This window comes from Penicillium verrucosum (genome assembly GCF_028828655.1).
Source record: "Penicillium verrucosum strain IBT 35672 chromosome Unknown utg000004l_segment0_segment0, whole genome shotgun sequence".
Taxonomy (NCBI): domain Eukaryota; kingdom Fungi; phylum Ascomycota; class Eurotiomycetes; order Eurotiales; family Aspergillaceae; genus Penicillium; species Penicillium verrucosum.
This window is the reverse complement of record NW_026643213.1, coordinates 782131-801061: the sequence shown is the minus strand read 5'-3', so window position 1 is coordinate 801061 and position 18931 is coordinate 782131. Positions and strand designations below refer to the sequence as shown.

At 45.1% G+C, this 18931-nt stretch overlaps 7 protein-coding genes across 7 annotated transcripts; 6 read left to right on the top strand and 1 right to left on the bottom strand.

Annotated features, from left to right (window-relative positions):
- Positions 1-837: 837 nt before the first annotated feature.
- On the bottom strand, positions 838-2146 carry N7516_009771 (uncharacterized protein; the record flags this gene model as incomplete). The annotated part of the gene is made up of 2 exons (XM_057222490.1): positions 838-1133; positions 2134-2146. The coding sequence occupies 2 exons, from the start codon at positions 2144-2146 to the stop codon at positions 838-840; spliced, it is 309 nt and encodes a 102-aa protein (XP_057069711.1).
- A 523-nt stretch (positions 2147-2669) lies between these two features.
- Positions 2670-2973, top strand: N7516_009770 (uncharacterized protein; the record flags this gene model as incomplete). The annotated part of the gene is made up of 2 exons (XM_057222489.1): positions 2670-2700; positions 2768-2973. 2 exons carry the CDS (start codon positions 2670-2672, stop codon positions 2971-2973), a joined length of 237 nt encoding a protein of 78 aa, XP_057069710.1.
- Positions 2974-3375: 402 nt separating this feature from the next.
- N7516_009769 (uncharacterized protein) lies at positions 3376-4049 on the top strand (the record flags this gene model as incomplete). Its single annotated transcript, XM_057222488.1, has 2 exons — positions 3376-3449; positions 3620-4049. The coding sequence occupies 2 exons, from the start codon at positions 3376-3378 to the stop codon at positions 4047-4049; spliced, it is 504 nt and encodes a 167-aa protein (XP_057069709.1).
- A 2449-nt stretch (positions 4050-6498) lies between these two features.
- N7516_009768 (uncharacterized protein) lies at positions 6499-7444 on the top strand (the record flags this gene model as incomplete). The annotated part of the gene is made up of 4 exons (XM_057222487.1): positions 6499-6545; positions 6735-6793; positions 6981-7240; positions 7262-7444. 4 exons carry the CDS (start codon positions 6499-6501, stop codon positions 7442-7444), a joined length of 549 nt encoding a protein of 182 aa, XP_057069708.1.
- Positions 7445-13981: 6537 nt separating this feature from the next.
- On the top strand, positions 13982-15272 carry N7516_009767 (uncharacterized protein; the record flags this gene model as incomplete). The annotated part of the gene is made up of 4 exons (XM_057222486.1): positions 13982-14071; positions 14431-14490; positions 14540-15002; positions 15031-15272. 4 exons carry the CDS (start codon positions 13982-13984, stop codon positions 15270-15272), a joined length of 855 nt encoding a protein of 284 aa, XP_057069707.1.
- Positions 15273-15514: 242 nt separating this feature from the next.
- N7516_009766 (uncharacterized protein) lies at positions 15515-16165 on the top strand (the record flags this gene model as incomplete). Its single annotated transcript, XM_057222485.1, has 2 exons — positions 15515-15615; positions 15679-16165. 2 exons carry the CDS (start codon positions 15515-15517, stop codon positions 16163-16165), a joined length of 588 nt encoding a protein of 195 aa, XP_057069706.1.
- Positions 16166-17484: 1319 nt separating this feature from the next.
- On the top strand, positions 17485-17881 carry N7516_009765 (uncharacterized protein; the record flags this gene model as incomplete). Its single annotated transcript, XM_057222484.1, has 2 exons — positions 17485-17663; positions 17785-17881. 2 exons carry the CDS (start codon positions 17485-17487, stop codon positions 17879-17881), a joined length of 276 nt encoding a protein of 91 aa, XP_057069705.1.
- Positions 17882-18931: the final 1050 nt, after the last annotated feature.

Sequence of the window (18931 nt, the reverse complement as noted above, 5' to 3'; positions counted from 1 at the left end):
ATAAGGAGGTGTTGAACAATGATATCAACGAAAAGTGGGAGCTGAATGATGTCTGGCAATATATAGCTGGTTAAGGCCTCAAACAAAGAATTGCAAAATGTATTGTCATACACGATAAGGTCCTGCAGGGCAGCACCGTGCTCGTGATATGAATGAAAGCAAATGCATACGTGGTTGACACAAAAGGTATTCTCGCTTACATTCTAATGGGTGGCATTATCGTGGCTTGCAGTCTCGGAAGAAAGAAACTACAAAGGAATTCAATCTTGTCAGATTTCTTAGTCTCTTTCATAGCCTCTGTAGCGTAACTTTCTCAACTCTTTAATCAAGCATCTCACATTGCACCATACACTTCGACCTCAACGTAGACCTCTCCTAACAAATCTATTCTATCTTAACTCAGAACACTCATTGTGGAGCTAGGGGTCTACTAATAAAGGTGACATATTCATGAAATTCCCCACCCCGGCCAGTCAAGGCCAAAGAGAGGTATGGGAGAGATGAAGTTGGACATCCACTGGGAAACCCGGGCTCCCTGGAAAATCTCTTGTTGAGTGGAGGGAAGGTGAACCTTGCTACAGACCTGAAGGGTTAAGTGCTGGCAACAAGTTCTGGACATCGCCTGATGTCCAAACGACACCATTAGGCTTCCTTGTTGGTAATTTTAATATTGAGGACAGTACGCTGGATCATCGATACCGTGGAATGAGGATGGTATGAATTAAGCCATGTTTTGTATTCAGGTGTTGATTTAGCATAAACAAGAACAAAGATCAACTAGGTGCATGTGAAGAATTGGAAGGTCCAATCTTGTGCCTAAAGCACATCCTTGCTGGCTTACTCTGTGATTTGATGCCACAACTCTTGCTCAATGGTCGCGTAGGCCTGCTCCTCTGCGCACAGGCTTATCAGTCGGTGAAGTAGGTTGGCAATAATGAGTTCTAAGGTCAACAGAACTAGGATATTAGATGATTCATTGGCATGCATTAAGGCCTCGACATAACACATGTGATAGGCGGCCTCTCGCAGGGCCATGTCTCGAAGGAAGGATAGCTCAACGGCGCGAAGTCTCAGCTGCATGAGCAGCTCAAGCTGCTCATGGTTAGGAGTGGGAATTCGGCGTGGTCGATCCACTGTATCCTTGTCAGCTTTGTGGTTGAACCGCGAATGGGAACAGTGTGTCGCTGGGTGTGCCTCACTAGTTTGGGTGATAACTGAAGTAATATCCCTTCCTTGATAGTCTTGACTGACTAGTAGAAAGCACCAGTCGCTATGAGGTTATGATTTCGCCGAAAGCCTTGGTCGTGGGGTTTGCTATGGTGGGATGTCCAATGTTTGGAGAAGGAAAGAATTAGAGAGAAGGAGGAAGAAGATAGAGAAGGTTAATAGAAACGAAATCAAATCCATGGGGTACGCATTACGACAGAAACTGCGTTTTCACGAGGAAGGTGCCAGTGTCACCTTCAAACGGAAAGGGCAAGGCGGGTGAAGTGTAGCCATCACTCACATAGCGCAGTAGCTATAAACCACCATCCTCAATCCTTCCCTGCCTTGGAAATGAGGTATATTTCGAAGGACAACACAGTCATGGAATTGTCGCAATCGTCGAGGTGAAGGCGGCGCAACGAGACCGTACAGCATGCCCAAATGTCCTATAACAGAAAGCAGCAGAAACGGTAGCATGGACCCCGACTGGTGCGAACTCCTGGCAGTCTCCTCCTAACCAGTAAGCCACATAATAATATATCATTGAATGTTCCTATGTTGAAAAGGACTCATGGATGCCTGATGACCTCATAGGACAATGAGAGGCACCCTTGATACCAAAGTGATAGTTAACAGAGGACCAAATAGTTGAAGAGTGATTTTAACAAAAAGTAAGAATGAAGCAAAAGACAATTATATTTGAACCTACCCGTAAACTGCTCAATGATAAATGCCTGAATTAAGCCTTGGTTTAGACCGCTTTCAGGCCTCTCTATACAGTGTACTGCAACCAACTCGGCATGGCGCCGTTAATTCATAAAAATGAATCCTATCCTACTCCTTAATCTGGGTACCTCGAATCTTTGAACGCTTCAAATGTTGTGAGACTCCCCAGCTACAGATGTAGGCATCATCATCCTAGCTTACATTTGCTTTTCATGAAGAGTTTGCTACAATTCTACCGCCTTGCCTGTCCGTTCCTTTAATGGTGGATGTTTGTACAATTTATTATGTAATCGTTGATGCACGGGCAGGAGGATATAAGTAGGAGATAGTTCCACATTGACAATACACACTTCTACACCTCTCTAAATCAAATTTTGGCCCTTAATCCTGGGTTCCTTTGTATTCAAGGGTGAGTATGTGATGAATGCACCCATATGCTGAATAGCATCCAGTCTTGAGCTCTCCCCTATTCACTATATAATTTCAAAGCTATTCGCAATTCCTATTTGACACTCTCATTGACTTTTATTTGCCCTTTTTCTTCTACATTGTCACCTCCTCGTTCAACCGAAGTCTTCTACTACCAAGAGAAGGTACAATCTCTCACTCCAATAGCAAAATTTAACTAAAGCTAGTGCTAGTTACGTTACAGGTGACTTTGAAACAGTCTCAACGACCAAACGGACTCTATAACCCAGTGGCAAGCCAGTAATGTGTACCCCTTTCTGTTGATAAAAATGTCAGGTTATACCGAAAACCTTGTGGCTAGTAAGAGAAACCCCTCTCCTTAACTTCTGTCTCAACCATATCTATCATAAACATAAAGCTAACAAAGAAAGAGTGGCTGAACACCGGATTCCAGCCCGAGATGACCATCAGCTAGAGCTCCTAATACAGCTTCGAGAGCGGCATACAATAAGGGCCTACCGTGAGGAAGCCATCCGCGACGAGGCACTCAACCATCCGCGTCGTATGCCCAATCGTCGCGCTCTATGCGGAAAGCCACCGCAGTCCACCCCGTCACTTTATATGGACCTATGAGCCACAGATAAGGGGTCTCATTATTGAGATGTTCACCCTCTCCGACGAGGACAGAATCGATGGCCAGTTAGAAGCGGATCTCTGGCGTCAAGGCGTTTAGAGGTATCAACAATATGACGACTCACCAGTGGGCATGGCCAACTCGATCTCACTGTTGAAATTCCTAAAGGTCGACTTCAGTCAAAGCTTGTACCGCTTGACAAATGATCATTGGATAGACACTGCCAACTATCACTTCGCTCTTAATCTTGATTTGAAATTATTCTCTCACCAGCCTTTCTTAAGCTTCATCTTACTATCAGTTATATCTGACCCTCTACACATTCTCCATATATATACTCCATGATTATATTTACTTCCCAAGAGGTAAAGCTGGTGTACTAATACCTGGAAGTATTAGACATGGCTTCACCAGTGTGGCTCTTTCCCCGAGGTGACAGTCATGCCTTCCTAACGCGCTTCCTCACCTACCACAGGTAAATTCCTATTTAAGATCCCACAAACGAATAATTTCTTCTCTTCCCTTTCTCTCCCCACATTACCACCTTCTCTTCTCAAATCTGAACCACACTACAGGTATGAACCCTTCGATCATAAATGTGATCCACGGCATAATAAGAAGCTAACAAAGACTGGTCTTTCCTAGGTTCAGTTCTATTTCAGAAGCAAAACCACGTCTCAAAGAACATATCTCACACCACGGTACCAGTAAGATACACCTCCTCTCATTCAAGTTTCGTCTCCACCGTACCCAACTCAAACACGAAGCTGACAAGGAACAAGTGCCTCACAGCAGGATTCCAGTACCAGATGATTCTCAGCTAGAGCTACTCTCGGAGATACGAGAGCGACGAACCACGAGACTAGATCGACTAGAAGATATCTGGCAACAGGCGATGATTGCAATACGCATTATCGTGTCTAGCTATGCCCATGACTACCAGGGCCCATCACGCGAGTTTCTGGGGATGTTGGAGGTCGAATTGCAAACTCTTATCATCGAAATGATTAGTCTATCAGCCGAGGAGGGATATGACCTACGGCTGGAAGAGGAGACGTGGGATCAAGTGCAGTAGGTGGAGACCAAGGGGGATAAGTGGCTATCATTAACCTTTATTTCATGTATGAATAGCAGTTTACCAACATGGGCTTGAAATTATTGACTTTCTGGTCAAGATTAAGGATCCCGGGGGCATTGGTGACCGACGCAACTCAGCCACCGGCTTCCCTAGTGGCCCCGGCAAACTTGGACCCATTACGATGCTATCCACTCTATATCTTCATCACTCATAGAGGGCGGCAGGAGGCACCTCTCACCAAAGCATTTCTCACACCAGCTACCAGTAATATACACCTCCTCCTCATTCAAGTTTCGTCCCCACCGTACCCAACTCAAACACGAAACTGACAAGGAAAAAGTGTCTCAATCCCGGATTCCGGTACCTGGTAACAACGAGCTAGAGCTCCTTGACGAGCTTCGAGAGCGAAGAGCTGCAAGACTAGATCGGCTAGAGGAGATCCAGGAACGGGTTACAATCATAATACGCGTGATATGCCTCGTCGTATCGAGCTATTCCCGTGGAGATCAGGGCCCATCTCTCTACTTTCTATGGATGTTGGAGCATGAATTAAGAAGTATTATCACCGAGGTGGTCGAATTACGAGGAAATCGACCTCCAGCTGGAACAGCAGACCTGGGATAGTGTGTGTTAGTGTCAGATTCCAGTTTTTGTTCTAGTCTCTCTAAGAGGAGTGTACATGGAGACAGCATCAGATCTCGCGTAGCATTGTTACATCCTTTGTCTTAGTCGCAAACCGTCTACCTATTGCAAAAAACTCAGTCAGTTAATAGTTGTCAACGATATCATCTCTCAACTAGCGTTGCACTAAATTTTGCTGTCATCCACATTAACCTTCTCCCCTTTTTGTTCCCCACCCACGCTTTCCATTACAACCTTAGACCTCACACCAAAGGGAAGCTTCCTCAGCCCCACGACAGGATTCAGCAAGCGACAAAGGCTAACCAAGGGTCGTTATTCTCAAAGTTGAACTTCACCCCAAACGTTCTACAGCTTCACTTACACTTCCTAGCGTGGGAAAAAAAAGCCTACTTTGTAGTGGCGGTCGTGCGAAATCCCCCTGTCCTCGCTCGGCTATATTTACATTCAGTCCTGTGACAGAAACTTCCAACTTCATTGTCGAGTGAATGAACGAAAGGAAGAACAATGACATATGGCACAAATATCAACAGCAAGAAGCAATGGAAAGTAAATCTTTAGAAGTAAAATTCGAAGTTTGTTCCACATTGGTTTAATTCCCTTGATAATGTGATACCTCCGTGCCAAATTGCCAAACCATGAATTGGATTGCAACACTCTTCGTATCGTTCTTCCATACTTAGATGAGGCACCTTCTTTCATCTCCCCTTCCGTGGTACGATCATTGGTGTCCTGGATCCGGAGGGTAATTGTTTCGTCGATCATGAACAGCATTCGTACTTCCATTTTCCATAGAATATGGGCAGGGAGTGCCTCACGGGTAGAGCAATACCGGCCCAAAATCATGTAGAACGAGCGCATAATTCCGATTGCTTCACCCATTATTTCACCGCGTCGGCGGTCTCGCCTAGCTTGGCGGAGTTTTCGCTCGGTGGTATTCTCTATCTCCTCACCAGCCACTTGGCTGGTTATCAACATTTTATCTGAGTGGAGGGGGAAGTATCTGACTTGGGAGGTTGCAGTAGGTTTATGGGGTTTATGGCTATGGTGAATTGCTTGTAATCGCGTAGCTATAAATCAACCAGATGTGGGTTAGCAGGTTGTTGTGTCATTGATCCTTCTAGGTGGAGAATGGATCGTACCTCAGAATTTTCGATTGCAGGATAAAAACCATGGGATTGTGGAAGAAGGAAGAGGGAAGACAACGAAGAAGAATGTGAAATACTAGTACTCATCCCAGAACTACGATAGGAACCGTGCTCTCACGAGGAAGGTGTGACTGGACCTTGAGGAAAGGGCACAACTGCCCAAGTAACGAAGCCTAGCAAATTCTAAGCCTGGTATTACATCTCTCTAGCTAGGTATCATGGTATATGTATGGACTGAGCCTTTACTTTTAGGAAAATGGTAATTTATAGAAGCCTAGTGAGGGGTGATATCAACGAAAGGTAAAGACAAAGTGATGGCCGTATTTGAGCATGAGAACAACAGATTGTGCACACCACATACATTTCGGGACATACTACAAATGAGGGTTTTCTTCCACCAGGCACTTGGTGGCTTTGTTAATGGGATCATTGTACCAGCACCCGGACTTCTCCCGTCGATAATACATCTAGACAGCATAGAGAATAACCCATCAGCCTTACATTCCGTCTACGGTCATTGATATTTGACCACTACCCACCTAGCATAGATCTCACTTTGCTCTTGCTTTTCATTCACATCATCTTTCAACGGCGCTATATGTAATATCAATATAATATCAGTGTGCCTAGTTCACAGGATGTTTGTCACGATTGCATAGATGATTGTCTCGTCAGGGTGGCAGTCCGTCTGGCTCCTTCCTCGCCAGTGCGTATCCTCGTAGCAAACAGGATATAAAGGCTCCCCTCATTAACTCTCCTCACCTATCTCTTCTCCTTCTCCTTTCCTCCATATTTCACATTCCCACTCTTCCGTCTGGCCTCAGCACGGCAGACAACAAAGGTAAAATTGCTCACATCTATAACCAAGGCTTCACTAACACTGGTTCCTTTACAGAGGCAAACCTTCATCTACACAACACGAGCGAAGACAACATCCCAAGCACATCGCCACTAGTAAGGCACAACCCTCCCATCAGTAGCCTGTCCCAACCGGGTTCCAAACAAACACTAACCTAACAAGCACCAGGTGAGCACCACGGTACCAGTAAGATACACCTGCTCTCATTCAAGTTTCGTCCCAACCGTACCCAACTCAAACACGAAGCTAACAAGGAAAAAGTGGCCCAAAACAGGATCCTAGTACCAGATGAATACCAGCTAGAGCTTCTATCCGAGATACAAGAGCGAAGAACTGCAAGACTAGCTCGGCTAGAGGAAATCCAACAACGGGCGACAACCGTAATACGCGACTTACGCGTGCTCGTGGCGCGTTATGCCCGTGGTTACCAGGGTCCATATCGCCAATTCATATGGATGTTGGAGCATGAACTAAGAACTATTATCATCGAGATAATCGCATTATCGGCCGAGGAAGAGATTGACCGGCAGATAGAAGGGCAGGTATGGGATCAAGTGAATTAGGCGCATCAAAAAGGATTCACCAGTGGAAGGTCGCACGCAACCAAGAAATTCCCTACATCCAGGATGGGTCGGTTAACCGAATCTTCTGACGAGTCCTCCACCGAAGCATCTCGACTACAAAACAAGCTCAAGGACGTGAATCGGCAGTTGGAGGACTACCGAAAACTCCAGGCCAACATGTGATGTGCCACGTCTCCGCACCGTCCCAGGACTTCGAGATTGATTGTTTCCATAGCTTCCTCTCTTCTCTCTTTTCTCTCCAGAGTGCGTTAGGTGTATCAAAAGCAATTTACCAGTGGACTCAGCTACCGGCTTCCTCGGTGGCCACCACCAATAACTATACTATCCATGATGTGTCTTCATCACTCATAGAGGGGTGGTAGGAGAAAGTAGGTACGACCGTCTCAACGGCTAAAGTAATTATGTAAAAGACCTCGTCAGTGGACAAGTGAGACACAGCCATCCCATCAATTCCGCGTCCCAACCGCCCGTCTCCTCTGCTGACATCTTCTGTTGCCTACATGGACTTCATTACGTATATGTTTTACCTTCCTTTTACTTCTCATTGACATCGACCTTTATGGTAGCTGAATCGAATATCACCTCACTGTTAATTGTGACATAGTCCATATGTATTCTATAGTTACCTACTTGTAAGGGCATAGGGATGTTAACAGCGTTGGATTGTGGCTACTCCGACCTCGCAAGTATTGGTTAGACTCCCACCCGTGCAGTGTTGTTGTTTGGCCAAGCTGGCAGTCGCGCTTTCCTCGTCACAACGTTCTTTCTCTAGTAGGCCTCCATACCAAGTTTCCTTTCTTTGCTCTTCCATCTCTATCATCCTCACACTCCCACCTGCCCAATGAGAACCATAAAGGAAGAAGGTATGGCTCTTTATCCTATACCGAAGCTCAAAGGCAAAGCAAGTTCTAACAAATCCCGCTGATGACCATCCAGATTGCTATTTGAAACTTCTAAACCTAACCATCTCACCGTCACCTATTCCGCGAAAGACCAAGTGAGAGACAGCCCTTCTAGGAACCTTCAATTACCTCTTATCGCGCACCAATCTGACAAGTCCAAAGTGGCTAACTTCAAGCCAGCCCCGACCCCTAAGAACAGGCAGCTCGACCTGCTCACGCGGCTGCGCGTGCAAGGGAGTCTACGACACAACACTCGCCTACAGGCTTTTTTGCACCGCTGCTGAAACTACCCCCCCCCGAATGACAGAGTGTGGTCCATATGAAGAGGCGCTTCGAGGCCGGCCGGCTTTTGTCCACCGCGACAATATTGCAACCGGAAGCTCGTTTATGGAGTAACAACATAAGCCCATCAGTGCACTATCCATGGAGCCCAGCACAGCTGGGATGCACTGGCGTTTGGTACAGCTTTGCTATGGAGGACGCTTCGAGACACTAATAGCGCTCTCGGAGCACCAGGAAATGTCTTCCGCTTAGGCGAACCAAAGCACAAGGCAGCCAGAGCGCTCCTCTTCCAGAAATTCGAGGACCCTTGACGGCGATTGAGCATGTGCACATCTTCAATTACCACCCAAACTAGTGAGGCACACCCAGCGACACAGTGTTCCCATCCGCGGTTTAACCACAAAGCTGACAAGGAGACAGTGGATCGACCACGCCAAATTCCCACTCCCAACCATGAGCAGAAATGTCCATATAGGCAGGTTGATGTATTAACAATTTACCGTACACTGTCGGTCTATAAAGCGGTACGAATTTAGGTATCCAGACATAGGGCCCGCACCACTCACGTGATTTGGTCTAATCTTATTGTGGGAATAAATACGGCGTCTTTTCCACTAGACCATAACAAAAACCTCGGTTCCTGTTTAGGGCCTAGGGAGGCCATATCCCAGTCTGACACACCCCCCCAGTGGATGGCGACTTTTGTCGGGATTCCCTGTAACATGTTCATATACTATCGTCTTCATGATTTTTGGTTCCGCCTGCGTCACAATTCCTTTTTTAGTCTGTCTCAAACGCTCCGGGTAGGGCGCTTCCGTCCCCTTTTCTTCCCTCGGACGCGAATTACAGGATTCTGCAAGGGTAAGGGAACCTATTTCATTTGCGCACCCTGGGTCTCGAACCGACGACTAGTACTCAGGTTTTGAAATGCAAACCGGGCTCATAACTGTGGAAATCTGACGTATTGAAATGTATGCACCTCAGGGCTGATATGGAGAACTCTGCATTTTCTACATAATAGAAACTGCTGTTTCTGTGCGGTAATGACTAAGCTTGATTACATAATCTGTATCATCCCATGTATGCAACCCTGCACTTTGACACTTATCTCTACCGGTCATCTATGCACATCGACCAATCATATTCATTTTTTTGGACTTGTAAACGCCAGTAGAATCAGGGTAATTTGGTTACTAAGTCACATGTAGCCGTGCCAAGCAAAACCAACAACCTTCCGGTTGTTGGTGCGCCCCACCAGATACCAGATTTTCACCAGATACCAGATTTTCAATTTCTCAACGCACTAAAATACTATTTACAAATAACTCCCACGGCTATCCGTATACCAAGTTAGACCATTCCTATATATAGCTCCCATTTTAGCTTCATGCTTAGTTTCAGCTAAATCCCTAGCTTCTTGCTCCCGTTGTTACACTTCTAAAGCCTTAGCCTACTTAGCCTATAGCCGCTATAGCTTCTTAGCATCCACGTCCTACCTTTTTACTATCATCCTATTTGCGTAGATAGGTAATAGTATATTACCTTTCGACCTAAGAAGTGATTTCCTATTTTTAGGCCGATTTGCAGCTGATTTATAGGCCTAGGACTTCTTTAAAGCAGCCTTTACTAAATCTAGCTCTTAGGTTAAAAGTATATTTGTATCTATACTTCGTTAGATATACCTTTTAATACCCCTAGATATATACTCGATTTGCTCTAGATCCTTAATAAGCTTAGTATTAAGCTTATTAACCCGCTTAATTATATCTAGCGGCGAGTTAGTAACGGAACTAGAGATATCTAGGGGGGGTAATAGCGTAAAAAACCGAAGGGGGGCCCTTTAAGATCTATATAGTCTTGCCGGAGGGGTCTAAGAATTACCTCTAGATCTAGGGGCTAGATTCCCCTAGATCTAAAGGAAGATCGGATAGTTCTTTAGGTTAAAGCTTTATCCCTAACCTTCTAGATAATCCGGAAAAAATCCCGTTTTTAGCTTATACTTCTATCCTATATAACGATCTTATTATTTATCGATCGGAAGTGATATTTAACGCTTTAGAATACCTAGCTATTAAGCGGTTAGTAAAGGTAGGTTATATAAGATATAAAATAGAATAGAATAATATTTTGTTAGGTATAAAAATCGATAAATTCGAAGGTAAGGTAAGAACTATAATTATCTATTAAAAGAAGCCGTAGCCTACCCCTTTTTACTAAATTAATAGTAGCTTCGTAGAAGGATAAAAGCTATTTAAAAGTAGTTTTATCGTCGATAAAGCCTTTAGGGGTAGGTTTAATACGGAAATCGGTAGTAGTAATATTTTTATACTACTCCTCTATATAAGAATTACCTTTAGATAAAAACTAAGGTAATATCAACTAGCTATCTATAGAGACGTATTTAATACCGGTAATTGATTCCGATTGACCTCTACTAGCGATATTACTAGTAGAACGAGAGGTAATAATCTTTCGTTACTTACCTTTACTAATTCGGTAGCCGGTTTTATCCCAATTAAAGATCTTATTTAGAAGGAATTAATACCGGTTTATAAGCTCGGTAAGCCTATTAAACCAAAGGAGTAAAGCACTATAATCTTTACTATCAACCCTTACTTTTTCTTTAGGTTTTTAGGTAATATAGTTTAGATCTAGGGGTAGTCTTTTAATAAAACGGTATACCTAGTTATAGCCTACGGCGGTCCGATCTTTACTAGCCTTTTTTAAGATAGAATTAGCGGCATATTTAACTATTTCTAGGGTAGGTGAGGTATACGCATTATCTAGGACTTTAACCTAATTAACAAGTGCCTTTTCTTAAATTGGATTTAATACCTTCGATATTTTAGCACGGTCGGCATAAGAGATACGGCCACGAATCCGGCCCCGAAGACGGTCGGCTGAAACCCCAAATTGACGGGCTAACCCGGCGATATTAGGCTTAGTAGATTGATGGTATGCTTTGACGGCATACTGGATTCGATCCTTAGTGTTTTCAATTGAATTCGACATGGTAGGGTAGGTAAAAAATTGACGAAAAGTGAATACAATGGTGAAAATCTGGTATCTGGTGAAAATCTGGTATCTGGTGGGGCGCACCAACACCAGGAACCTGGTGTTGGGCGCTTGGCACGGCTAATAGAAATTCAGGTATTTTAAACTTTCTGCCGTTCTAAATTAAGGCATCAAGGCATAAACCCGCCCTCAAAAGCGGTTTTGAACTCAGACCCCTGTACGTCTTCATACACCACCCCTTCTATCAAATATCATTTTACGCGTTACTTCCTATATATTATATTTATCACTATATCTCGCTAGTTATGCGCGAATATGCCGAGAATGCTCTCTGTGTTCCTAGTAGGGAAGAACTCTGGGAGCCTCGCTAGACTCCTGAGTCAGGTGGTAGTCGCCGTTTCCTCGTGCAAACGCGATTACTCGTACAAACTGGCAAGACATCCTTTCTTCTTGCTTGTTCTTCCTCGGAATGTGGACCGTGTGTCTTGGCACTAACCCACCCGATTCTGATCACGTTTCGAGAATAAGGCTGACGAGGAAAAAGTGAATAACAACCTGCCTATATCGCCAATTTCGGACGAGCATCTAGATGCTCACATGTCTTAGAAACCGAGCTGAGTCGCGGGAAGCCATCCAACAAGAAATATCGGGGAGGCTTGCCTTTTGATGCACGATGCCCAAGACATATTGTCCGACACCCATCATCAAACTTTCACTGCTTGCTTCCTGTACGCCATGGAACAGAGAATACAGCTGCTTCTCCAAGAGACGGCGGATCCCTGGTATGAAGGAGTACACGGCTCCAGGGACCAGACCGGTGGGTGTCTAAATTTTGGGTAGACTTTTGGGTTCATGCTCCACGTTGTCGAAAATTGGCACCTATACGACCTTCAAGTAGATGAGCAGCAACCGCTAATAGCAAGCCTATAGGAAATCAAAATGATCTGGTAAGAAATCGGTGGTATCTCATGTCCGAGGTATACTTAAGTCTGACAACTGCCGTTTCAAGCCCACCAGACGGAGCCTCATTCGCCGAGACGGGCTTATAGCCCTTTCAATCAACATATAGATTAGATGGCAATCCCAGATCAGTGCGTCACCGATTAACTTGATGGGAATACCACGATGCTAATTTGAGAGTTCATAGAAGCCCATAGGTTATATGTGATCTCTGAGATATCGCCAGCTAGTTCCTTTATATGTACCATCCATCAAGTACAAATAGTGACCTTTATTAACGCATGTCTACCATGGAGGAGTGAAAGTCAAGGTTGTTAAGTAAAGTTGATGACCCTTTGGTTTGGCGGCTGCTAGAAGACAATATGGTGTCCAATCTACTGACTGTTGGAATAAACACTTTCATTGTCTCTCGAAATTGCTATTTGAAATTCCCCACCTGACTATTTGGTGATGGGTTAAATTTCGCTTCGTTCTTACTTCCCGTTCATATAGCTCTTACTTCTCTCCTTCCTTATCCAGGTGACAGTTGCACCTTCCTCGTGAAAGTGAATTCTCCCTTCCAGCGTTTACTATTTAAAGTTGACGTCCATCTCCTCTTCTTAATTCTTCCTTCCTCTCCTCACCTCACTTCAAAGAACCCCCCACTCACAAGTTTCTTACCGACGCTACCAACGTGCAACCCCTTCGAGGTCTACGACAAAGCATCCAGCCGAAGAAAGACAGCTTGGTTCACACGCTGAACCTCAACACTTCTTGCAAACACCCCAAATTACCACACGCGGATCAGCTATTCAGAACCATAAAAAGTAAGTCAATCCCACGTCCCATTAACAGTCGGCTGCAAACTATGTTTCAAACACAATGCTAATCAAAACGAAGTGGCAAACTACACGCACCCAATCGCAACTATCAGCAATCCTCACCTCGAAATGTTGACCCAGATTCGAGTCGATGCCAGTTTCCGAGCGTAGGCTCGACAGAATATCCTTGAAGAAGCCTATTTTATCATAGAGGTGTTGCAAGACATCATATACTAACCATACACTCATCAGCTCACTCTTTTATAAAACTTAGAGTAGCGTATGGGGGAGCTCCTAGAAGAGATGGGTGTACTATGTATCGAGGAGGAACAGGCTATCCATATTTCCAACCTAATTTGGGGGGAGACTAGTGAACCACAGGAAAGCTAGGTCACGCCAACCAGCGCAAGGGAAACTCACAATGGGAAGTTCCAGCGAGAGAAGTTCCAGCAGCATAGGGATCCTCAGATACCAATATTTCTGTTAATCAATGTCCTTGTCATCTGTGCCTGCCCTCGATCACGTCTAAACACGAACCTAGTAAGACTTAAGGGTGGGGTAATCTGTGGATTCCATCCCTCAACGAGGCCCAGGTACACTCCTCACTCAAATGGGACTTGATAAGAATAAATGAAAGTAACCCTGTAGAGAGATCGTTGACCCGCCATGCTAAAGAATCAACGTAGCTGAAACTCTCATTGTCCTAGCCTATCCCATGGCTTCCATGCCAGCAACATTATATGCCCTCTAGAGCAGTCCAAACGTTGACCCTGGAATATGTTGAGGACTATGGTTGGGCTGTAGAGGAAAGAATATGTTTGCGTTCCTTAGTATAACCCCCAACTCCTACGAATCCCCAAACCTCACTTTGGCTTCATTTCTCATTAACATCATTCCCCACTCGGCCTTCTATTCAATATAACTTTCCGGTTAATTTCACCTCACTGTCTGTATGACCTAATATTGTAAATTTCCCTCAATTCGTAAGCCTTGGCGGGGTTGGTTGTGCCTGAGGTGGTGACCCTACCCTTGTGATAATCGCACCTTTCTCGTGAAAACCATTTATATTTAAGATCCCCTTCCCCTTCATCTGACAACTACCTTGGGCCTTTAAATCCACCAAAGGTATGATTCCTTCGACCCACGAGATTTGTCACGAGACAATAAGCTAATACAGGTCACTTTACAGATTCAACAAGACCAGTACATCTCTCACATTCATCTCAAGATACCCAACCTTTTCGAGCAAGTGAGAGATGTCCCATTCTGGATTGTCCTCTTAACACCGAGCTGACAAGTGCACAGTGGCCGAACCACGTCCCATTCCAGTTCCCAACGATGAACAACTTGAGAAGCTCACCCAATTACGGGTGCGGGCTACTCAGCGTGCCGAAAGACGTGAATTGATTTACCACACTATTTCTCGAGCCATTAACCGTGTCGACACTGCTATGGGGGTGGTCGAAAACTACTACCAGATACTGGTGGCCGAAAAGGGAAGGCTCATGCGTATCCGTCGGCACATGTTGGGCAAACTGTCCGCTGAGCAGCATAATGATGAGCGATTGGAATCAATCAACCTCAGTCACAACTTTCTTACCAAATCCAACAAGGTACAACCCCTTCGAGGAGAAGCAACATCTCCAACAAAGCATCCAGCCAAAAAGAAACAGCTTCGGCTTGATTTACGCGCTGAGCCTCAACACTACTTGCGAAACTCCCCATTACCACGCGCGGATCAGCTATTCAGAACCATAAAAAGTAAGTCAATCCCACGTCCCATTAACAGTCGGCTGCAAACTATGTTTCAAACACAATGCTAATCAAAACGAAGTGGCAAACAATACGCGCCCAATCGCAGTTATCAGCGATGACCACCTTGAAATGTTGACACGGATTCGAGTCCGTGCCAGTTTCCGAGCGGAGGCTCGGCAGCGGATCTTTGCAGAAGCCTCTTTCATTATGCAGACCTTGCAAGATATCATGGGACAACCATACCCTCATCAGCTCCCGATAGGGACTCTTCTATAGGACTTAGAGCATCTCATGCAGGATCTCCTAGAAGAGATGGGTGGACTGTCTGTCGAGGAGGAACAAGATGGTCTTATCGCCAACTTAATTTGGGGGAGGCTGGTGAAGTACGGGAAGACTAGCTCACGCCAACCAGCTCAAGGGAAACCCACAACGGGAAGTTCCAGCGAGAGAAGTTTCAAGCCTTTCTGGTATATACGTGGATACATTGACAATATGTGTCGAATCGCATCAGGGACACCATGATAGACCGTTTTCGTTCTCCTTTCGAGGTCAGCTGGGCTTTTGACACCGTCAACTCCATATCCTGCGCTCGCCTTGTCAAACTGGATATAATCCGTAAGTCGGTGAATTATTATTGCTGTCCTGGTAGGGCTGTGGTATCGATTCATGCTGATTGTATCAGGGGTATCTATGTAGCCACTATAATCCCCGCGCCCGAAGTTCGGACCGAAACCCAGCAAAACATCGCGACCCTCCAATCTTTCTACAACCTCGCGAGGCTAGAAGCAGCCCAATCATTCCCGGTCCTGATGACCGCTGCAAGCCGTTTGGAAGCACTCGCGGCCAGCTGCGCGGCGAGCAAGAAAGCCCTACAGTTCCTACGCCTCGCCGGTGAGAATCGTATGACCGACACAGACGCGGCAACCCTGCTCCAGCGTACAACGCAACAGATACTACCAACATATATAAACGATAAGCTGTCGAGCATGGCGACCGAAACAGACGCCGCACACATCAGGGACGCTATCCACTTTGCGCAAAGCCTACCCATTTTTTCCGCAGCAGTGAGCAGTGACGAGAGCGACAGCCCAGCGATCGACATCTTTAGACGGCTGCGTAACGAATGGGCCAAGCTGCTACCAGCTAGGACGGAGACGAAGCTCAATTGACACCTCTCAATATTTCTTGCGCCGATGACTCCTTGCCGGACACACGTACGGACGATGGAGGGAAGGCTTACATCATTGCTGCACATTGATATTTGCTACACATTGACATTCCCCCTTATGACACATGCACAACAGCCATTGCTTTCTTCGTTATTGCTCCGTGCAGCCATGCTTCACCTTGCCCATTTGATATTTGATATTTTTTGCATTTTCCCGCTGCGGCCGGGGCGGCCGAGCCTTTCGGCGGCGGCAGATGTTACGTAACACAGTTAGTTAGTCAGCAGCACGTGCCCGCTGCCCCTCTTAGGCAGCGCGGCCTGCTACCAATAGCAATCATCTTACCTTCCCCTGAGCTATCGGCGTAACAAACTTCGGCCAGTTGGCTAATAGTGATCATCCGTCTCCCTTTCTGGTTCTTGGAACAGTTCACCCAATCATTAATTCTAATGTTCCCGGTAACCTGTTCAATATGGTGGTACTTGCAACTGCTGCTAGGAGATGAAATGGGTGATAAAGGTGTTCATAAAACCATCTGAACTTTGGATTGTCTATTTCTCTCTGTTAAGGGTCTTTGTCAACTCATAACTATCTATCTCACAATTGGAAACTTCCTCGCATACTTTGCTTTTAGATCTTTCTTCGTTTAACATATAGAGAAGGTGATGGATATATACTCATATCAACTATATTGGTTAGTATCTATCATTGCTAGTATATCATTGCACTTATATACATTTGTCAACCTGACTCTTTCCATTTTGAGGCGACAATCCTATCTTCCTTGTAAAGACGTCTATATAATTTCGATTGCTATTCAAAATCCCCAATACTCCTTCCTCTTACCCTCCGCAACGATCCATTCGTTTTTCGTCACCTCAAAATAGCTCCAAAGGTAAACTCCCTGGGCGTATTGCTGAAGTTTTTGACAAAACGCTAACTGGCACTACGTCCTATAGGTTAAAGCGTCTACCATCCATAATTCACTAGAAAAGAGTCCTAAAGGAATCAGTGAGATACACCCTCTTCCTAACCGCACTCCAAACACAAAGCTAACTAAGAAGAAATAGCAGACAATCGCCCCATCAAGGGAGCCACCAACGACGAACAACTCACTCAGTTACGGGTCCGAAGCATTCAGCTAGCTCGCGCGCACAAGAATCCTACGCGGATTACGAAGTATCAACGGCTACTACGAGTATATCGCAACAACCAACACCTATTCTCGCCCGAGCACCTAGAAGCGGTAGACCGATTCTTGTAATATAAATGGGCAGAACTCATTGATTCGATCAACATCATAGAGCTGGAGGACCGATTAGATGGCCAGTCACCTACGCAAGTCGGATAGTCACTTCCTGGGGCAATACAAGGACTACGACAAAGGGGCGAAGCACCATCGAACTCACTACAACGCTCTGATCGTGAACGACGACCCTATTCCTCCGCTGATCATCTTGATTTCACTATGTAACAACCATCAAGAGTCCAATACGGTATAGTTTGACCAGTGAGTTTCAATCCCTTTGCTACAAACACAACTACATTTAAACGGAAAGCTGACAATAAAATGGCTAGGAACAGCTAGTCCACCTACAGAAAAAAGCTAGATCAAATACAAGTCCGTGCTACGAGATGGGCCTATGCCGGGAGAGGGACCTTCTCCGGGTATCTCGTATCACATACAGTGGATCAGAGCACCAGATTGAGGAGCACTAGGTTGGAGATCACCAGGTGGAAGAACGTCAGATGGAAGAGCACCTTGATGAAGGTCAATCATTAGATTACAAGGTTGATAAAATCAATGCGCCCTAAAATGCGTATAGGGGATTCTAAAGTAAATTGAATCTGAACTGAATCTGAATTGTATTGTATTGTAGAGAGAGTAGTTGAAGAAGGAAGATTTCAAGATCATAGCTATATATTCAATACACAAATTGAAATCCATGCATGTATGTTTGCCATTTGCATGTTTGCTACAGATTTAGCATAGTTTAGATGGTTTACCAGGGTATATAAACCCCTGAATTTCTAGTTTAATCAATTAATGATTCTTCCTCTGCTTTCTCCCCACACAGTAGCAATCTAGTTCTACAGGTTGCTCAACAGATAAAGAGTTCAAATATGCAAAGAGGCAGGTAAGGAACGAACTCACAAGAAATTTCCCTCAGAAAGTCTTGGGAGGCTTATTACCCTTCTATTAACGAGCTTCTCATCAAAATCACGGAGTCACAACCCCATGCAGTAGGAATCACTGCTTTCACACGTTTATTCAACACATGATTAGAACCAGACAATCCAAATTACCCGCTTGACGGCATAGGAGCAGCCTTATTTCGAGGCAGTTCAAACAAGAAGAAACGTCCCGATTGTGGATGGGTCCCGGATCATTCCGGGCTCGACAGGAAATTCCCGACTATCGTAGTCGAGGTCGCATACTCAGAGACCCCGGCGAAGATGATGAGAGATGTGAAGTTCTGGTTAAACGAATGTTATGGACAGGTCAACATCGTGCTTACGGTCAATATAAATAACGCAGAACGATATGCATCCAACAATGGGAGATGCGAAACAACACCCCATTCCCAATTCAGGCACTTGAGGTTACGAAAAACCCCGCGCCAAACTGTGAGAAGATCTAGATTCTTTGGGTTGTGTCCGGATCTTCCTGGAGTGAATGTATGTGCGATGGAGGTAGTTGGAGGTTATTGAAGATGTTACCGCATCCCAAGCCTGAGTATTGTTCAAGGACAATGATAGCCCATTAAC